Raw genomic sequence first — 19,710 nt, 5'->3', positions numbered from 1 at the left:
CATGGCAATCCAGGCAGTAGTTTTGGAGCTATCAGAAGTGTATCAGCTATTGAGGGTAAAAATGTGTGCAAGTGGAAATGTGTACCTAATGGTGCAGGAGGAAATGGTGTACATATTTTCCAGGTACATATAATTGAGAGTAGTGGAACAATATACTGACTTACCTAAATACCAACCGTCAACACCATTCTTAGAGCCCTGGAGGAAGTAGCTCAGAATACGTTGATGATTGTGGAATCATCCTATTGTTCATTAGGGGAGTGGATCATAAAGTCTAACCCAGACCTCTACAGTCTACTGCAGTAGACTGATATGGCCTGACATTGGCATTTCCACCACGCATTTTGTTTAAAGCCTGTGAATACCGTATTATAATTAAACACATAGCTGATCTTAGATCTGATTCTTTGATTCTATTCAGTATTTTTTTTTCCATGGATGCCGCATCATCCCTCACAGCTGTTTTCTGGAGTTAATTTAGGCTGGCTACTAATAAAATCTTCCTCATGATCTGAACTATTTTTTCACCAACCAGAGGATGTTTTGAGGAAGACGAGATATACATACATTGAGACAAAACACATTCTGTGTGTATTCTTGATACGATCCGGAAAGAGGAAGAGGAGATTAACATAATGGCGGGATGAGGGAAAAATGTGGTGTGTGTGCGCGTGTGCGTGTGTGTGCTTGAGTGTGTACAATTGTGCATAATATGTACAGTACATATTCCAAGTTTGCGTTTGTATTTTTACAGTTCGTCCGTCCACTCCACTGTTGGCTTGCAGCCGCACTGCAGTCATTCAGTCATCCAGTCAGATTGTTGGCCCAAATATCGGAATACTGAGAAAAAAGTAGCGACTGAAGGGGAGATAGAGAGATATACTGTGTCTGAACAGAGAGAAAGACAGACGGTATGAGTCGGTCTGGGTTATAAAGGAAGCACTGTTACCATAACAAATAAATAGTGATGCTGTTCACTTTAGTCTCCCTGGATTCCTCCACACTGCAACACAACATGATACCAGCCTGGATAAAGACAAGTTATTTATACACAGACAGGAGGGTGAAAGACTGTGGGGAGGGGGGGACTGGTAAACAAGTTTACTGATGTGTAAACTTCTTACATTTCAGGGTTATTAAGTGGTAACATACTAACATGCATAATACAAGCATGCAGGACATATTTGCAATCGTATACTGCACACAAACATCTAGTTGAGGTGAGTTATGTTCTTTCTAAGTGCAGTTGAAACTGGAGTAAGACATTATGTAACACATTAGACGGCTTCATAGCACTTTAACTACACAGTAGAATACTACTGCATACATCAGATATCTCTAATATCGTAGTTTTCTTTTTACAGAAACACTAACAACAGAGCTAAGGCTCTAATCCTTTTAATGAATTATATGTAATTTTAACCAAGTCTTTATGGTAGAGCTATGTTAATACTATAACATCAGTGTTTGGAGGTGGTTTCCCTAATCTTCCATTGAAAACTTGAGACCATGGTGCTGAGTAGGATACCTACTGGTTGACAAGAAGTACTGAAACTCATACAGAAAGTAACATACGTAATATCTCCCCTGGCCAAGCAGGCCTTGTGTCTTGGAAGAACGGTAGAAATTTGGTCTCTTGCGTGGAAGACACATAGGGTCGAATCTCTGGTAGGACAAACAGTACAACTCAAGGATTGCAGCTTTAAACATATTATGAAATGAAAAATCTGACCAGTCTGAAGCGAGTGGTGCAACAGCACCCCCTATTGGTACTCTAAACATAGTCACATAGTCACATAGGGACAAAAGCTGTTCCTTGAAAAAAAATATGTTTTTTCACGCTCCTAGTCCATATCCGGAGACTTAACTTATTAACTATATATATTTTTTTTTATCCCAAACAGTTCCCGTCGAATAAAAAGATAATGTGTGATAATGATAACCGTGATTACATTTGCAAGTCCTTTAATTAATAATAATGAATCGTGATTTCATGAGCTCAGTGTTCCTCCACGTAGCTGAGGTTTGAATCAAAATCTAGATTTATGAGTTTCATGATTCTTGATAAAAAACCACCACTGCCATGTTGGAGCAATTCTAGCAATGTCTTTTCTATTTTCTCCTATCATAAAAATATCGGCCTCTAGACATTACATCAGTATTCGTCTGTTATAGGCCAGGTGTTTAACAGACCTCGGCACAATATTATTTTATAATATATTTTGAATGCCTGAACAAAACATTTTTTATAATACACAGAACCTTCAACACCATAAATTAAATACCTCATGAAATAGCAACCCAAATTGCAACCAAATTTTCTGAAGTGAAGGGTGAAACACACTGCACGTTTGGAGTTGGAGAACCTACTGTATGAATTCATAACACAAATAATAAAATATGTAACAAAATAATAGATCTTAGTCCTTTTAGATGAAGCAGTGGGAAAGGTTCCATAATGATAACAAGACATAATTCATCACAGGTTTAGCAGATTAGCGGAGCTGAGTGTTGCTTTACTCCTCTCAGAGTTTAGTCTTTAATCCACTCATTACCTATTTTTAACATGAAATCATGTCTGGTTTAACTTCATAGGAAATTACTTCCTCTTTAATATCCACCACTAACGTCCGTTATTAAAAACACATTGTTGAAAGTTGACGCACTTACTAACTGCTTTGAGAATTAAGACCATGAGTCAGAAGGCAAAGTTTCTCAGTTCCCCGCAGCGAGCGCACACACAAACACACAAGCTGATGATGTGTTCAATTACAGAGCGGAGCGTCCTGTTAGTCTGAATGGCGTGTCAAACCCCATTGAAAGCCGTGTGAGAGCCCTCTGGCATCCTGATTGGAAAAGGCAACACGGGTTACTCTACTAGTTTCTCTTGGCACATTCTGATTGGCGCTGGTACTGTTCACTCCAGTTCTCAGCCTCACACGCAGTCACGCACGCAAACACTCACACATGTCCAAAAGGCATTTAGGGTCTGGCGTAAGCCCACATGTGGCTATGTGTGTGTGTGTGTGTGTGTGTGTGTGTGTGTGTGTGTGTGTGTGTGTGTGTGTGTGTGTGTGTGGGTGTGTGCGTGTGTGCGTGCGTGTGTGTGTTGATTTTGTCACTTAGCCGAAAGCGATTTAACGAGTGTTTTACAACTTAATAATAGACACACCTAGACAGTACAGTAAACAACTTTAGTTATCACATTACATACGTAAATGTATCTTGGATGATCACACCACACTGTCACCCAAATGAAGAATAAACTGAAGTCGACATATCAAAATAATAACGATAATAATAAATATAGTTTGAAAAGCAAGTTCAAAGCACAAGCTTCAGGCTTACTTAAAGGTTAATAATTGTATAACAGCTTATGCTGAAATCAAAATCGTGTAATGCGACCATAGGTCGCATTTACTCTGAAAACATGCATCTCCCGTCCATCTGATAGTTAGACACTCCGTTTATGGTCACGCCTCATGACATCACGCCTCCATATATGGTCACGCCTCGTGGATAACCATACATGATCACCTAGATCTGACTTCAACTCAAACCCTTAGATCTCCATGAATAGACATACCCATCCTTCCTGTTCTGACATTCCATATGTTGATCTGACCTCATCAAACCCTGTGCACTCAAGAAACGCTCCATATATGGCCAGTACAGAATTCATTCCATATCTGACCCCCCATGCCAAAGCGCCAGTGCTCGCACAGCAGTCTGCCGTCAACCAGGCATCGTGCACTTGACCTTGCCCCCAGGGCGTCTTACTGGTAGTAATACTGGATAAATGTACACAGTAACTGTACTGTACATAGTAGTGTCATGAAGTTTTCATATACAAAAACAGTTTCTGATAACATTTTAGGCGAGAAATATGCCATGCAGAGGCTTGATATATTTACATTTCAATGTCGTGTTACAATATTCACAGTTCAGGAACCGCCATGCATTAGTAGGCAGTCGGGGACTACTTTCTCCGCTCCACGTCATGACAACGCCCCTAAGCTGTTCTAAAATCGTCATAAAAAACGGCCTCTTGGGCCTTTCATTTGTAACTCCGTGTCCATTTGGTTCCATTTATACAAGATTTGACTGTGTAGGTGGGACATCTTCAACAGATATATAACTGTAACTGTAGGGTCTTAACTTCCTCAGTCCAGCCCCAGGACTCTCTATCCTGGTATAGCTGCCTCATCCAGTTGGGTAATGTTCCCCTGAAGGACTGGCTGGTGGTCTGAGTGAGATAGTTTTTGAATAGGTGCCCAGCCGGACCAGCCCAGGCCCAGTCTGACCAATACACACACAGGCTTGCTACTGTTCTATTCCCCCTACACGAACTCGCTGGGTTGGCAGTCACTTGTGTCAGGTTGGCATCAGAGGTAGTGGTAGTTAACGCAACTTCATACTGTGCCACGGCTCGCACAGTTGCTTGCAATTGCACTTCCCACTATTTCTACACATTAAAATCCTCAGTGTTAATTTAATTTGTAACTTGACTTATATAATGTATTGCTGTCTGCAACATAAAAAAAACACTTCAGTTAACCCGCTCTATCTTGTTTTTCAAATATTTTTCAATGGAAATATTGTTTAAAGACACTTGTTTTAAAAAAAGATTGGCAGTAGTCAGTTAGCAACAGCAGTTACCACATATAGTGACACAGGAGCTAGGTTACCTCAGACTGAACCATTTCAATCATGGCACCTATTTTCTTTATTATGCAACTCTGAGAGCCTATTCATAGCTTCAGTTGTTGTCCACGACCACTATTATTACTCTGACCTTTGTGATTGAGAGTTCAAAGCCAGTGTTAATGTCACCATGGTCCCAGAAGCAGTTACCTTTTCACTGTTTGTTTGTACAGTTCATATCCTGCTTGTACCAAAATGATATAGCTGTGGCTTACCTTATGAAGCTGCTGGCCATTAGCTCAATATTTAACTCTCCTCTCCTCTCCTCTCCTCTCCTCTCCTCTCCTCTCCTCTCCTCTCCTCTCCTCTCCTCTCCTCTCCTCTCCTCTCCTCTCCTCTCCTCTCCTCTCCTCTCCTCTCCTCTCCTCTCCTCTCCTCTCCTCTCCTCTCCTCTCCTCTCCTCTCCTCTCCTCTCCTCTCCTCCAGTCGTGGAAGCCGAGGAGGTCCCTGTGGTCTCCGTCATCGTGGTGACTCTGCTGCCCCTCTTGCTGCTGGCCGTTGTGATCGCAGCCATGTTCTACTGGTACCGGGTGTACCGGCGCCGCGAGCTCAACCAGGAGTGGGACAGCGGCGGTAAGAAGCGCAAGGCCAAGGCCGGGGGGCTGGACTGCAGCGACGCCTGTGCCATCATGATGGACGACGACGGCTCTGACAGCAGCTCCACGCACGCCAACAACCTGAACCACAACACTGAGCCGCTGCCCATTGAGCTGGACCTGCAGGTGCTGCTCTGTTCTGATATGCATTGGCTTTATTCATTGTTGTGCTTGTTTGTCTGATCCGATCTGCTGAATCACTACATGAGGTCCAATAATATACTTTGCCGTATGACTACGGCAAATTAAGCATAAGATTGTCGTACAAACACAGATGATGATATGACGATGTTCTCTTAATGTGATTTTATAAAACCTCACAACGTTTAACAATTGAATAGATGGTTTCTAAGTCAAAATGAGTCCAGCAATGAGTCCAGCACAGTACATTTCATTTTTTGTCAAGCGGATGGCACAGTATAATAATCAACTTTTAACCTTTGACCTTGACCAGGTGGGTAAAGGCCGCTTCGCCCAGGTATACAAGGCTAAGCTGAAGCAAAGCACATCAGGCCAGTTTGAAACGGTGGCTGTCAAGATCTTCCCCTATGAGGAGTATGCTTCCTGGAAGAACGAGAAGGACATCTTCTCCGATACGGACCTCAAACATGAGAACATTCTCCACTTCCTGACAGCCGAGGAGAGGAAGCTGGAGAAACAGTACTGGCTGATCACCGCCTTCCACCCCATGGGAAATCTACAGGTGAGAATAGAACATCGATCGCCTGCCTATACCTACTGTACCTACCTAACTACTTAATGTCAACTACCTGTTTTCTTTTCACCCCAGGGGTAAACGTGGAACAATACTTTTTTATATACACATAAATATACACAAGAAAAACAGCTGTGTTACAAAGCTTCAGTTTTGTAATACAAACCACATAATACAAGCCAAGCGTCTGTTCACCCCGGATCAGTTTTCACCTTCACTGCTGGCACACAGTGATAATGATAGTCATAATGATCCTTCTTTTGAAATAGTGAATCCATTCTCTATCTTTTACCAAACTGAACCTCTCTGACCTGCAGGAGTACCTGACACACCATGTGATTAGCTGGGAGGACCTGTGTGTGCTGGCCAGCTCTCTGGCCAAAGGTGTGGCTCACCTCCATAGCGACCATCTTACCTCTGGACGCCCCAAGGTACAACTGAGACCACAGGATACATGATAGATTACAATTGATCTGTCTGTCTGTCTGTCTGTCTGTCTGTCTGTCTGTCTGTCTGTCTGTCCGTCCGTCCGTCCGTCCGTCCGTCCGTCCGTCCGTCATTTTAGAACAAAAAAACTAATACCACTGACTGTCAGGGCGACATCGTGCTAACTATGTTGTTTGTTTTTAAATGAATTTGTGATTTTTATTATTCTATTGTAAAGCACTTTGGTACAACTTTGTTGTTATTTAAATGTGCTATATAAATAAAGATGGTATGTGGTAACAATTTCCATCAAAGATTTCAATCATGATGAACAAAACGATATGAGTAATGTCATATTCAATATCAGTGACTTGTAATATCAGTGACTTGTGTCAGTGCTTGAATGCGACGAGTATTATTTAAACGTCATCAACAGACAACCAGAGGCCCATATCATCCATTCAGATACTTCCAGGAGGTTTTATTTTTGATATGGCATGCTATTATTCTTGCTACAGATCCATGTTGATAGGTATATAATGTAGGTCAGTGGTTCCCAAACTTTTTAGCGCCGTGACCCAAAACAGAAATTAGATGTTGTGAAATGTAGGGTGACTGATTTAAGCAGTCACACCTGGCCTGAGTCAAACTAGAACTGGACTCAGAGATGGGTGTGGCTGCGCACCTGTTGTGCATGGACTTGATCAAGGCACAACAGGATAAATCTCCATCTCACATATCTAGTTCGACCCAGGCCAGGTGTGACTGCTTAACTCAGTCATCCTCCTTTTCACAGATGTTTTCCCGGGGACCCAAACTAGTGAAAATATCAGGGAGTTAACTGTGGTATACTGTAGGTGCTTTTATTCTTTTCATCAATACTTCATCTCTCTCCCAAGGTGCCCATAATCCACCGGGACATCAAGAGCTCCAACATCCTGGTGAAGAATGACCTGACCTGCTGCCTGTGTGACTTTGGCCTGGGTCTCCGTCTGGATAACTCTATGACTGTTGATGATCTAGCTAACAGTGGCCAGGTGAGAGCTCATACAATATATCTCTTTAAAGGACGCTACTCTTATACTCTAACCTCACAAATCATCCCTATTCTGGGCTTGAACATTCAGAAAAAGCTATTTAGAGCCCTTGGGAATCAACTTAAATAAGTATAAGGCTTCATGGTTACGTGAAACTCTTTCAGTAATATTGTATTTATAAAAGCAGTATTCATAAACATATAATAATAATCTATATGATTTGTTTTCTGCTGTACATTACTACAAAAGTTTATATAGGCGTTGAAATATGAATTTGCTGTGTGGATAATGTTTTATCGTTCGTAGTGTTTGTTACGGTATAGTACTGTAACTGTATGTTTCTGCTGGAACAAGTCCATGTAAACATCTTGGCTGGCAGTCGTAAAAGAATGGGCTACTGTGCCTTTTCAATTTTCTTCTATAAACTGGGTTTTGTGAGCTCAAAGAAAGCCTATTATCTTTAATTCTGTCTCTCTCTCTCTCTCTCTGTCATCTAAGCTCTGTCTGTTTAGCCATTTTAAGGCTTTAATTTGGTTTTGGGGGATATATGAGCTGCCCTTGTTTGTTTTTTCTTCTTTCATGTAGTGCTCTGTGTTGTGTGTTTTGTTTCTGTGTTGTGATGGCACAGACATACAGTACTGTGCAGTAGAATTCTGACACAAGATATTGGACAGAGAGATGAGTGCGGCATAGGATTAATGAGAGACGTAAAAGCTTGGTTGTGGCATGCAAACACCTTTTAGGCATGTCTGTCTGTCTGTCTGTCTGTCTGTCTGTCTGTCTGTCTGTCTGTCTGTCTGTCTGTCTGTCTGTCTGTCTGTCTGTCTGTCTGTCTGTCTGTCTGTCTGTCTGTCTGTCTGTCTGCACGTCTGTCTTGCTCTCTCTCTCTTTCTTTCCTTCTCCCTCTCTCTGTGACCTTTGTTCTGTGTAGTTTATGATTTATGAGTCACTGGCTGAAAATGCCATAGCGACAGGTGATATGGTGCTGACTAATTTGACACACATCTACAGTATGCATACTGTAATTAAACACACGCTTACAGTATGCATACTGTACGAGCACACATCCACACAGGAAGGAAACACACATCCACACAGTACGCATACTTAATTAAACACACACCTACAGTATCCATCTATCCATCCATCTTCAAACACAAACACACATTGATTGATTGATTGAAGTATTTATTAACAGAATTACAGTACATTTCAAGCACAACTCAATACAAAAACTGTTAACATACCGTATGCATACGCTACTGTACATACAGACCTAGTGCACACTGCACAGTAATATATAAGTAATATTTAGCACGTCTACACATTTCGGTATTTAAGCCGTGACGTAAGCCCCTCCTTCCGGGTCCTGTGTCCCTCCGTCGGAGCGGTGTTTGAACCGATCTGAGACTAGAACAACCACTAAAGTCTAATTTCACTGCTTTCCCTGCAACAACAAAGCTGGCTGTCGGCCCCACACTGAATACTATCACCATTTATTTAATTGTGTCAACTAAATCCTCCATTAGAGATATTAATGCAATATAGATTCAACGTACTCAACCCTGCACACATTCTAAATATGCCCCCGAAATACTGTACTGTGGTTGCTGTACTGAGCAAATGGACTGTTACCACCTTCAATAATAATAATAATAGTCTTTATTGTCTCCACATCATATCTTTTTTTGTCATGGACACTTGTACAGAACATTAATAATTCTACTCGAGTTGGAAGCATTAAGACCCATTTTAACCCTCAATGGCTTCCTTTCTCAAAAATAACGTTATTGTAAAAAGATTCACGTGTTTAGATATTGCTATTTACAATGAGAAGCGGACGGGAACTGGTGCCACTTGGACCTGGACATAATGTAGGAATACAAAATGACGTCGGACTAAAATATCGAATGACTATCTCACCTACATGGGTTCATATATTGTACTGTATGTTCCCCCTGCTCAACACGCATAGTTAAATTAGTTAATAGCTAGAGGTTGCAACACAAATTGTCGCTGTTGGGTCGAAACCAAAGCGGTTACTAATCTTTAACACTCTTGAACAACAAAGTATGGAATTCATTTAGCAAAAAATAAAACATTAAAAAGTTGTAATATGGAGATATGGTACAAGGTTTCTGCTCGACAGCAGCGAAATGTAAAAGTGAATCAACTTGAAAGGGCCGTGTTTCTGGTGTGGCCTGTATTCCCTCCAACTGCTTATCTAATCCGTCGAAACAGGAGGTGAGTCAGAGGAGAGAGTGACATGTTTACTGTGACCGGCTGTGCTTAGTGGCTCATTAATGCAAGAACCCTATAACTCCAATATCAGACAGCGGGATATGAAGTAACAACACGTCACGTGTCTGAAAGGCTGAATCATCTTCAGATGTTTCCACAGCATGTGAAAGTGTTTCTGTGGTGTACTGTATTTGTGTGTGCGTGTGTGTGTGTGTGGGGGGGGGGGGGGGGGAGGGGGGACGGACGGACGACAACATGTGTGCAAGTGTGTTTATTAGCAGGAAAAGCGTGTGTACAGTATGAGCTCCTGTATGAAGTTGCTCATATTGTTGCATCATGTTTGAACTGGGAACACCCTACCTACCCTGACAAGCACTTGGAATTGTAGGAGTAACATTTAGTTTGACTCAGTTCCCACAGATAAATATTGTGAAAATATTAGTGATGGGAGATTAATCGGCAAACAGTTCTCGGATTCTAGTTGATTTTTGATTAACCGATTATTCAATCGGACCGATTTATTAATCGGCCCCGTTTTCTTTACAGATAAACAATCCCAAAGTAACAGCTTGAACAGATTTACAAGCTCACAATATTAAATATAATTTGACAGCCTGCAGTGCAGATACCCTGCCAGTGCTACTATACATCATACTATAATTAACCGAATGTCTGAGTGTCCGTGTGTGTGTGTGTCTGTCTGTCTGTCTGTCAGAAACAGTGCCGTAACTCCTTACTGCCTGCACCAATCACTCCCAGTTTTCACACAGGCATTGACCATATGCATATGGAGGGCGTAACGAAGCCCTTTTTTCGATTTCACACATTCATAATTAATGTATTAGTCAATTACAAACGCACACCGGGCGCAATACCCTTCACGGCCACAAGGGGGGGCAAATATCTCACAACGGGTAAGGACTATCCTAATAATAATAGAGCGAATGTCTGAATGTCTGTCTGTCTGTCTGTCTGTCTGTCAGAAACAAACACTTATCTCCTCATTGCCTGCACCAATCGCTCCCACTTTTCACACAGGCATTGACCATAATAATATGGAGGTCTTAACGAAGCCATTTTTCCAATAAGATTAATAATGAATTTATTAGTGAATAAAAACCAGTTTATTTGTCCGTGCTCTATCTCCGACCGAGCCACACTATTAGCACACATCTCTCCATGCCAAAATAAATCTGCACGCTCCCACAATCCAGCTAGGCTACTTTTTTACCGACGCAACTGTCATATTTACTGTACAGATATTGTTTTTACATCGCCACACGATCATGGAGAATTGTAACTTGAAGAATTGTGTGCCTGTGGAGGGGGTGTGGGACGCATAATTCGATAGGTCACCGTTTGTAGTGTGACGTAGGAAGCGAAACCCAGCCCCGTCGGAGCATCTGTTCTGTGTCCGTGTTGGATGTGAATGACCAGCGACACACAGCCAGGACTGCAGCCGCTCCGAGGACACTGTTTCTGGGCTTATGATCAGTGACACACAGCCAGGACTGCAGCCGCTCCGAGGACACTGTTTCTGGGCTTATGATCAGCGACACACAGCCAGGACTGCAGCCGCTCCGCCGCTATATATAAATGCACCATTTACACTGTCCGCCCCCTCCTCAACCACCTCCTTCGCCGTGCATTACACATGGGCTACATGCACGCTCAAAGCCTGGACACTGACAACGACAGCTTACAGCCCTGCGTGCACCCAGCGTGGCTGCGTGACACACTGAACAGCACGATCACAACGGAATGCTTATCTGTCGGGGTCTCGGGGTGGCCAAATGGAGACGTTTGGAGAAGACAGATCCCATGCCGTCGGAACAACACAATGACAAAATACATACAGACAGATGCAATGACAACGACACGTTCCTAAATCACACAAAACATCTAATTCTTATCCTGATTATATAAAGAACAAACTACAACTTGCTTTGAAGCCCAAAAAGCCAACCTCCGCGTTCACCGTTTAATAGCTTATATCTCCACGGGCAGCAGACGGTGAGCGGTTAGGGACCGTCTACAAAGTGCAACACCGACCTTGAAAATATTCAATAACTTCCATTTATAGGCAGAATATCACCACCATATTTACATCACACATCAATGGTGTACTTATGATTGTACTACAGCATTTAATTAGCCTATACTTTAGTGCCCAACCCAACTTCCCAAGACCATCTGTAAACAATTCCCCCCCCTATCAGTAATGTGATCTATTACATCACACACTGAACATGATTTGCTGTTTGCATATATTCAGAACGGGTAAGGACTAGTTATTATAATTATTTAATTTCAGACTGAGATCATAATACGACGGTATCTGTAATTTCGGTTATCGGCCATAACAGAAATTAATTATATCGGATATCGATATCGCCCAAAATGTCTCATCGGCACATCCATATATATATATACAAAATATATATTAACGGTACATGATTGACTGACCGTACATGTGTATATATGGTCTTTGTGTTGTAGGTGGGCACGGTGTGGTACATGATTAACTGACTGTACATGTGTATATGGTCCCTGTGTTGTAGATGGGCACGGTGTGGTACATGATTAACTGACTGTACATGTGTATATGGTCCCTGTGTTGTAGGTGGGCACGGTGTGGTACATGATTAACTGACCGTACATGTGTATATATGGTCTTTGTGTTGTAGGTGGGCACGGTGTGGTACATGATTAACTGACCGTACATGTGTATATGGTCCCTGTGTTGTAGGTGGGCACGGTGTGGTACATGATTAACTGACCGTACATGTGTATATATGGTCTTTGTGTTGTAGGTGGGCACGGTGTGGTACATGATTAACTGACTGTACATGTGTATATGGTCCCTGTGTTGTAGGTGGGCACGGTGTGGTACATGATTAACTGACCGTACATGTGTCTATGGTCCTTGTGTTGTAGGTGGGCACGGCGCGGTACATGATTAACTGACCGTACATGTGTATATGGTCCCTGTGTTGTAGGTGGGCACGGTGTGGTACATGATTAACTGACCGTACATGTGTATATATGGTCTTTGTGTTGTAGGTGGGCACGGTGTGGTACATGATTAACTGACTGTACATGTGTATATGGTCCCTGTGTTGTAGGTGGGCACGGTGTGGTACATGATTAACTGACCGTACATGTGTCTATGGTCCTTGTGTTGTAGGTGGGCACGGCGCGGTACATGGCTCCAGAGATACTGGAGTCCAGGCTAAACCTGGAGAACACTGAGTCATTCAAACAGACTGATGTTTACTCCATGGCCCTGGTGCTGTGGGAGATGACCTCCAGGTGTGAAGCGATCGGAGGTCAGTACATGGACATGCATTATACTAGTGATTATTTTTCAATTGTAGGACCCGCAGTTTGATATCCATTAGGCCACGGACCCCCATCACTGGGCCCCAATATACAGTACACTCTGCGCCCTGTTATACTGTAATTTTAACTCAGGGACAGTACAAATGTAGCCAAATGGAATCGTTTACAGACCCGTAACTCCTCAAGGACCTTATTTAAAGGTTCAAGTTTGTACATTACATTATAGTTTCTCTGTTTCTCTCTGTCTATCACACACACACACACACACACACACACACGCACTCTATACACTAAACGCACTAAACGTAACGCACCTAACTAATGAAGCAACCTGAGCCATCACTGGGTGTTCACACATCGGATTAAGTCATGGTTTTGTCATGTGATTAAGTGAAGTCATGAGTCATTGATTGGATCAGAGCACTGAGACTGAAATATGCACACATCCACTATAGATCAGCAGGTTAACTTTAGAACAGCATTTCATTTCTATGTTAGTTTGTGAAAGTGTTTGACGTCAGTAGCCATTTCCTTTGGTTTTGATAATAAATGGCTCAATCGTCATGATTTATTAGTGGTCACTGCCTGTACTCCTATAGGCTGGGGCGGCTAAGTGAATTAAAAAACTAAGCTCAGACTCAGGACATTCTGAGGTGGTTTTCAGTAAACAGTAAACGCATAATAAAAGTTAATTTCTTCCCAGGCAGATATACAGTGCTGTACTGTAAACATTTTCCTCACCATGCATCCTCAACTCTGGTATCTTGAATTCCTGGAATTTCCCTGTGTTAATTTTTGTATGTGTACAGTAGGCCTACGTGTGTGTTTGTATGTGTGTGCATTGCATGTGCAAGCAAACGACAAAGAGCAACGTGTAAATGTTTGTGTCAGTAAAAACATGTGTGTGTGTGACTGTGTGTGCGTGCGTGAGTGTATTTGGGGGTGGGATCTGATGATCTACTTTCTTGAACTACTGCTTGCTGTTGGGTGGGAGGTTTGTTGAGGGTGATGGTCCTCTGTGTCTCTGACAGCACCTCAACCTCAGCTCCGAGGTCCACCGGAGGAATTTACGGAATGTCTGATATGTGAGAGAGACCATATGAAGTCTGCTTTTGCCCTTCTTTGGGCAGGAAGTCAGAGAAACAGTACGCTAGTGTGGATAGTACTGTACACTGTGAAATCCAGAGTGTTAATTGAACACTGAGAGTGTACAAATGGAACCAATAGGACCTAATGCATATCAAACCAGAACAGGCAAAAAAAATTCGGTTCGGAAGTTCTCTCCCGACCTGGGATAAACATCGAATAACTTGTCCGATGTTTTTCCGAGTGTGTACACAGCAAATTACATTCATACCTGGATATTGTGACCGCAACGCACTGTGGGGAAATTGTGACGGAGGTATGGAGGTTTTTAACTTTCTAACGATACCTTGTGTTCATGAATGGTCACTAGAGAGAGATTTCAGAGGCGTTTGTACCTCCTGGAAGTTGGCTCGTGTCTCCTCCAAACTACTCAGCTTTTCACTTGCTTCACTTCTGACAGAATAAACCAATGACCAATCACAGTGGCCAATCTAGTTTGTAGGTCGTGTGTAGTCATAACATCTTGGTGGCTCCCGAAAATCCGACAGTTCTGAGCACCCCCACCCGAATCTATGATCATATTGTAGTTTTGGACCAGCTGAACCGAACAAAAGTTGGTTGTTCTCGTGGTAGTTTGTATTCTTGCGCTTAAGGCTTAAGGGTCCATGTATGTGCATCGGGGTCTTGAGGATGAGTAAACTCAAAGATATATATTGAATATATATATAGTTGAAGAGAACACATGCAAACATCCACCACACACACACACACACAGGAGGTGCACACATGTCATTGCCTTTCTGGATGCCACACACACACACACACACACACACACACACACACACACACACACACACACACACACACACACACACACACACACACACACACACACACATAAACACACACACACATAAACACACACATCACATCACATACTAGTGGAGTGAAGCTGAAAACAGGATTTTGCGCTTATGTTATGATTAGGGATTTTGAGATCAAGGCTACAGTTCAGTTTAGGGTTAGGTGAGCCAGCCGTGTGTGTGTGTGCGTGCATGCATGCATGCGTGCGTGTGCGTGCATGTCTTTGGTAGGCCTAGTGGTTTAAACATGATACAACATGTAGAGAGGATGACCCTTTTCCCTCCTCAGTATGTAATGGGCTTATCGAGGCAGCCTGAGACATTTAGAACCAGACAGTCACATTCCTCTGTGTGTGTGTGTGTGGGTAAGGGAAAGATGAAAAGAGAGAGGTAGACTTCCATACTGAGTCTTGACCCTATTCATTTGTCTGGGATAGTGCCTGCTTGCATCCTTAGTTGCTCCACACGCCACCCTAACATAATGCTCTGGTGTTATCGCTATATACAGATTGTGTTATTATAGGACCCTTACTTCATCCATCCATCCATGTGGTACCAGTACCTTTTTTTTATACATAATATAAAAAGAAAACTGCAACTACTTCAGTTTTGTAGTACAAATCCAGTTTTGTAACACAAACCGCATAATACAAGCCACAAGTCTGTTCAGGCGGGATTAGGTTTCGTATTCACTGGCTGATCAAGCATATGCTAGAAATAGCTTCTAGACATAATGATTTGTATATTGAAATAGTTCATCCATTCCATTTATTTAATTTTATTATTATTATGATCAATACTATCATACTATCATTCCTGGAACCTCTCTGACCTGCAGGAGTACATGAATGGTTCTTTCATTCTCACTTCCTTTCACCCTTTCTATCCATCCATCTCTCTCTCTCTCTCTCTCTCTCTCTCTCTCTCTCTCTCTCTCTCTCTCTCTCTCTCTCTCTCTCTCTCTCTCTCTCTCTCTCTCACATGTGACACATTTTAACCAACCAACCTTCTCTGGATTTTTCACGGCCCACTTTCACGCAGTCCACCCATCTGAGCCATATGGGTTGGCCACGTACACAATGATCAATCCATTGTGTTCGGCTTGGATAGTTTAGCATATACAGTAGGTATCACTATCACAATGATAATACAATTTAAAGAAAAAACACCATTAATTTATATTTTAGATTATTTCTTATATATGTTAATGTTATATTAAAATCAGACAATCACAATTATTTGGGGTCCCACTCTCAATATACTCACGGCCCACAAGTGGGCCCCGGTCCACAGGTTGGGAATCTCTGAGCTCAACACTCATGTTAGATCCACCTGCTTCTGCCACAGTTCTCTCTCCAACCCGGATCCCTCCCTAACAACACCACTGAACACGCTATAGTTACGCTAGCTGTAACAGCACAATAATGTGTTAGCCACAAGCGCAGCCACAGGAATTCAGCCCAGAGCTCTCTCTGTGGAGGGTTGGGTATTTCTCATTGTGAAAGAGCTCTCCTGAGAAAGTGCATTACAGTAAATCCAGATTTTCACGATTCAAGAACACAACCCAATGACTACAGTACATAGTAATCCTCAGAACAGTAAGTCATTTTTAAGTCAGAGTGAATTGTAAACATATCATCCATCTATTCCGCTAACTGCAATTTGACTGTTTTGTTTTAACATAATTCATTTCATAGGACCCCCTCGAAAAGGATATGCTGCTATACAGCTCAAGGGGTTATTGTTATTCCTAACAAATTATAATGATGTATTAATTGTTAATTTTTAAAGGTATAGTCAGTGATTTCACTTAATTCAAATATCACTTATTTTTTTGCTTTGTTGTGATAATCCTCTCTACTATAGAGTGTGCTGACCATATAAGGAGTTCCTCCCTGTCCCCAGTTAACCCCTGGGGGTCAAAAAACCTTAGGTTTCGTTTTTGGCTCTCTATCCTGATTGGATGAAAAGCTTAGGTCCCAGCCAAAAACGAAACCTAAGGATTTTTGAGTGAAATCACTGAATATACCTTTAAGTGGTTCCCAGCCGCTTCTACAAGTGACTTAGTGTGTATCATCTGTGTCTGTCTATAGCACTTGCAACTGATTAGCAAACTGATGACAACACAAACAAGACTGCAGCAGCACTTAAAAAGACTGGCTGGCAAGGCATGGCTGGCAAGGCATGGATGCATGCACACATGCACACATGCATGCCACTTACAAACGCACATGTACAAACACAATGGCAAAGCGTGAACACAGTCGCGCACACAGACACACGCACACACTATTACAACCCAGTATGTCTAGGGGTGGGAAAGGATTGCAACATATGGAAAGTGAAGCTTTTTTTTATTATTGGCCTTTTTTAGGCTCTTTTAGGTAAAGGTCAAGTACAAGTTCACATGAATTTTGAAGGGTTTCAAACCTAAATGAAAAGTATCTCTTAACAATAAGATATGGGGCAACTCGAAGAAATAATCAAAATTATTTTAACCTCACCTTTAAAATAAGAAAACACTGGTTTGCCTAGTAAACTCAAAGTGTTAAAAACAAAAGTGTTACAAAGGTAGATGCTAGCACACACTGGCTACACTGACTTACCTATCAAAAGGTGGCGTTTACAATAAGCAGGCTCCCACATTCTATGTAGCTGTAGTAGAAGTACCGACTCTTCCAAACTCTTCCATGCTTAAACCTGCTTTAAAAATGACATGTGTTCAAACACTGGATCAAGAGGAACACTACTGAGGCCACACCAAACATTTAGTGGACCAACAGTATCATGGACATTACATTAGACCTCAAAGCTCTGGACAGCATGCAGCACAGCTACAGTACTGGCAAACTGTGACACACTGCCAAAGAACACCAGGTGCTAACAGTCAGTTAGCACCTGTTAGTGTTCTACTCTCTAAACCATAGATGCATATACATACACTTAACATACTTCTTAACATAATGCAATTATTATTATTAATTATGTAACACTCACGCATGCACACACACACACACACACACACACACACACACACACACACACACACACACACACACACACACACACACACACACACACACACACACACACACACACACACACACACACACACAGTAGATACAGTACAACAATGCACACATGAGAAGGCAAAGCGTGATTGTTTTACTCCCAGAGTTACATTAACACTGAGAATTGTACTGTGTATGTAATATATGACTTAAATCCTGTTGAGCCCCAGAGGGTTCCTTAAAATAATCCTCATTTAAACGACAAAAGAAAAAAGAAAGGAAATCAAGCAGCGTTTTCTCCTTTAAGGTCCCAGACAATGTATTCAGCCACAGAGTTTGTTTTTGTCCTAAGCTCCAGGCCACAGAGGTTTCAGACAGATAATCTGAAAAGGAAACCGTTGTAAAGTGCTTCCCTTCCCAGACTGGACATAGTAAGGTTTTTAACCACGGGCCTCCGCCAGTAAGAAACAACAGAGAGACGGAGACAGAGAGACAGAAAGAGAGAGAGAGAGAGAGAGAGAGAGAGACTCCGGGCGCTGCCTCTTGTGTGACATCTGTTCTGAAACCACGGACGGAATTCTTCACATAGCTCTCATCTGGTTGCTGGCCCATAGCGGCTGAAGGCAAGCAGACCGCTCCTCCCTCGCATGCAGCAGAAGAGAAGTCCATCATATTTTAGCTCTCTCTCAGGATTCCAGTTTATATAGCCAAATGTATAGTTCATCATAGGACAGTGTCCCATGGCGAAAATAGACGATCTTCAAGCTCACACATTGTAGATAAAATTCACATAAGGAAGATCCCAACACAGTAATATCCTCTTCCTCACTGTTAATTTAACTCTGATGGTTGTACAATGTAATTAAGTTGTTCATTCTCTTAGTTTGAGTTACAAATGGATACGTTTACTCTGGGTTTTGTGCAGTGTATGCAACAGTAAGAAAGGCCATTTCAAGGGGGTGTGGTTAACCAGCCTACGAAAATCTTTTATGTCACTTTTTTGATGTCAAGAGTGGATAGAGGAGATCATATAATTAATTTGTTGGGAGATCAAAAGGTCAGAGGTCCTTTGACGAATGAGTCTGACTGTGAGCTTAAGTTCTTGACAGATTCCCAGAGCCCACGACCCTCCAGTCTACTATATTGCCGGATTTCGTGGAAAACGACAGAACAGAACTGCCAAAACTGCGAAAAATGTGTGAATAATTTTTTGAATTACGAAAACAAAAAGGGGTCTCTCTCCGCCCCTTCAGGCTTGACCCCTAATAATAATAATAATACAGCATGCCATTCTTAGATACTCTAAGACTTCTAAGTCGCTTTACAAAACCAAATAGAATAATAACTAGTTTGTACAAGGGTACAAAACTAAGAAAACTAAATGTGATGTATGATGTCTGAGATCCACATGGAAGCCACACTGTTATAACTCATCTTGTTTTAACCTCTTAAACCGTAAATACTTTAGTTGACCAAGGTCTCCCAGGGCTCTGTACTTGATCCAACTCTTTCACAACGTAAGATCGTCTATTTTCACCAAATGTTTGCCACAGAATAGGGACGCTAGGGTTCTTATTCTGTGGTGAACTTTTGCTCAAACAAAAGGTCAAACGTTCCCATTTAACCACATCATATGGTTAAATGGGAATAGTTGACCTTTTCCTCTCATGCGTGTTTTCATTTTCGAAA

The 19,710-nt window shown here is 42.0% G+C and overlaps 1 protein-coding gene across 1 annotated transcript in view; it reads left to right on the top strand.

The window, feature by feature from the left end:
* tgfbr2b (transforming growth factor beta receptor 2b) overlaps window positions 1–19,710 on the top strand; it is a 40,070-nt gene that overhangs the window by 15,498 nt on the left and 4,862 nt on the right. Inside the window, exons 4-8 of the mRNA XM_083762282.1 lie at window positions 5,131–5,426; window positions 5,755–6,003; window positions 6,333–6,446; window positions 7,341–7,478; window positions 12,907–13,048. Coding sequence (XP_083618408.1) covers window positions 5,131–5,426; window positions 5,755–6,003; window positions 6,333–6,446; window positions 7,341–7,478; window positions 12,907–13,048 — 939 coding nt within the window. The remainder of the gene's footprint in view (window positions 1–5,130; window positions 5,427–5,754; window positions 6,004–6,332; window positions 6,447–7,340; window positions 7,479–12,906; window positions 13,049–19,710) is intronic.

Source organism: Protomyctophum parallelum, assembly GCF_964188405.1.
Source record: "Protomyctophum parallelum genome assembly, chromosome: 3".
NCBI classification, from domain to species: domain Eukaryota; kingdom Metazoa; phylum Chordata; class Actinopteri; order Myctophiformes; family Myctophidae; genus Protomyctophum; species Protomyctophum parallelum.
The sequence above is the reverse complement of the archived record's forward strand: the minus strand, read 5'-3'. Positions and strand labels throughout refer to the sequence as shown.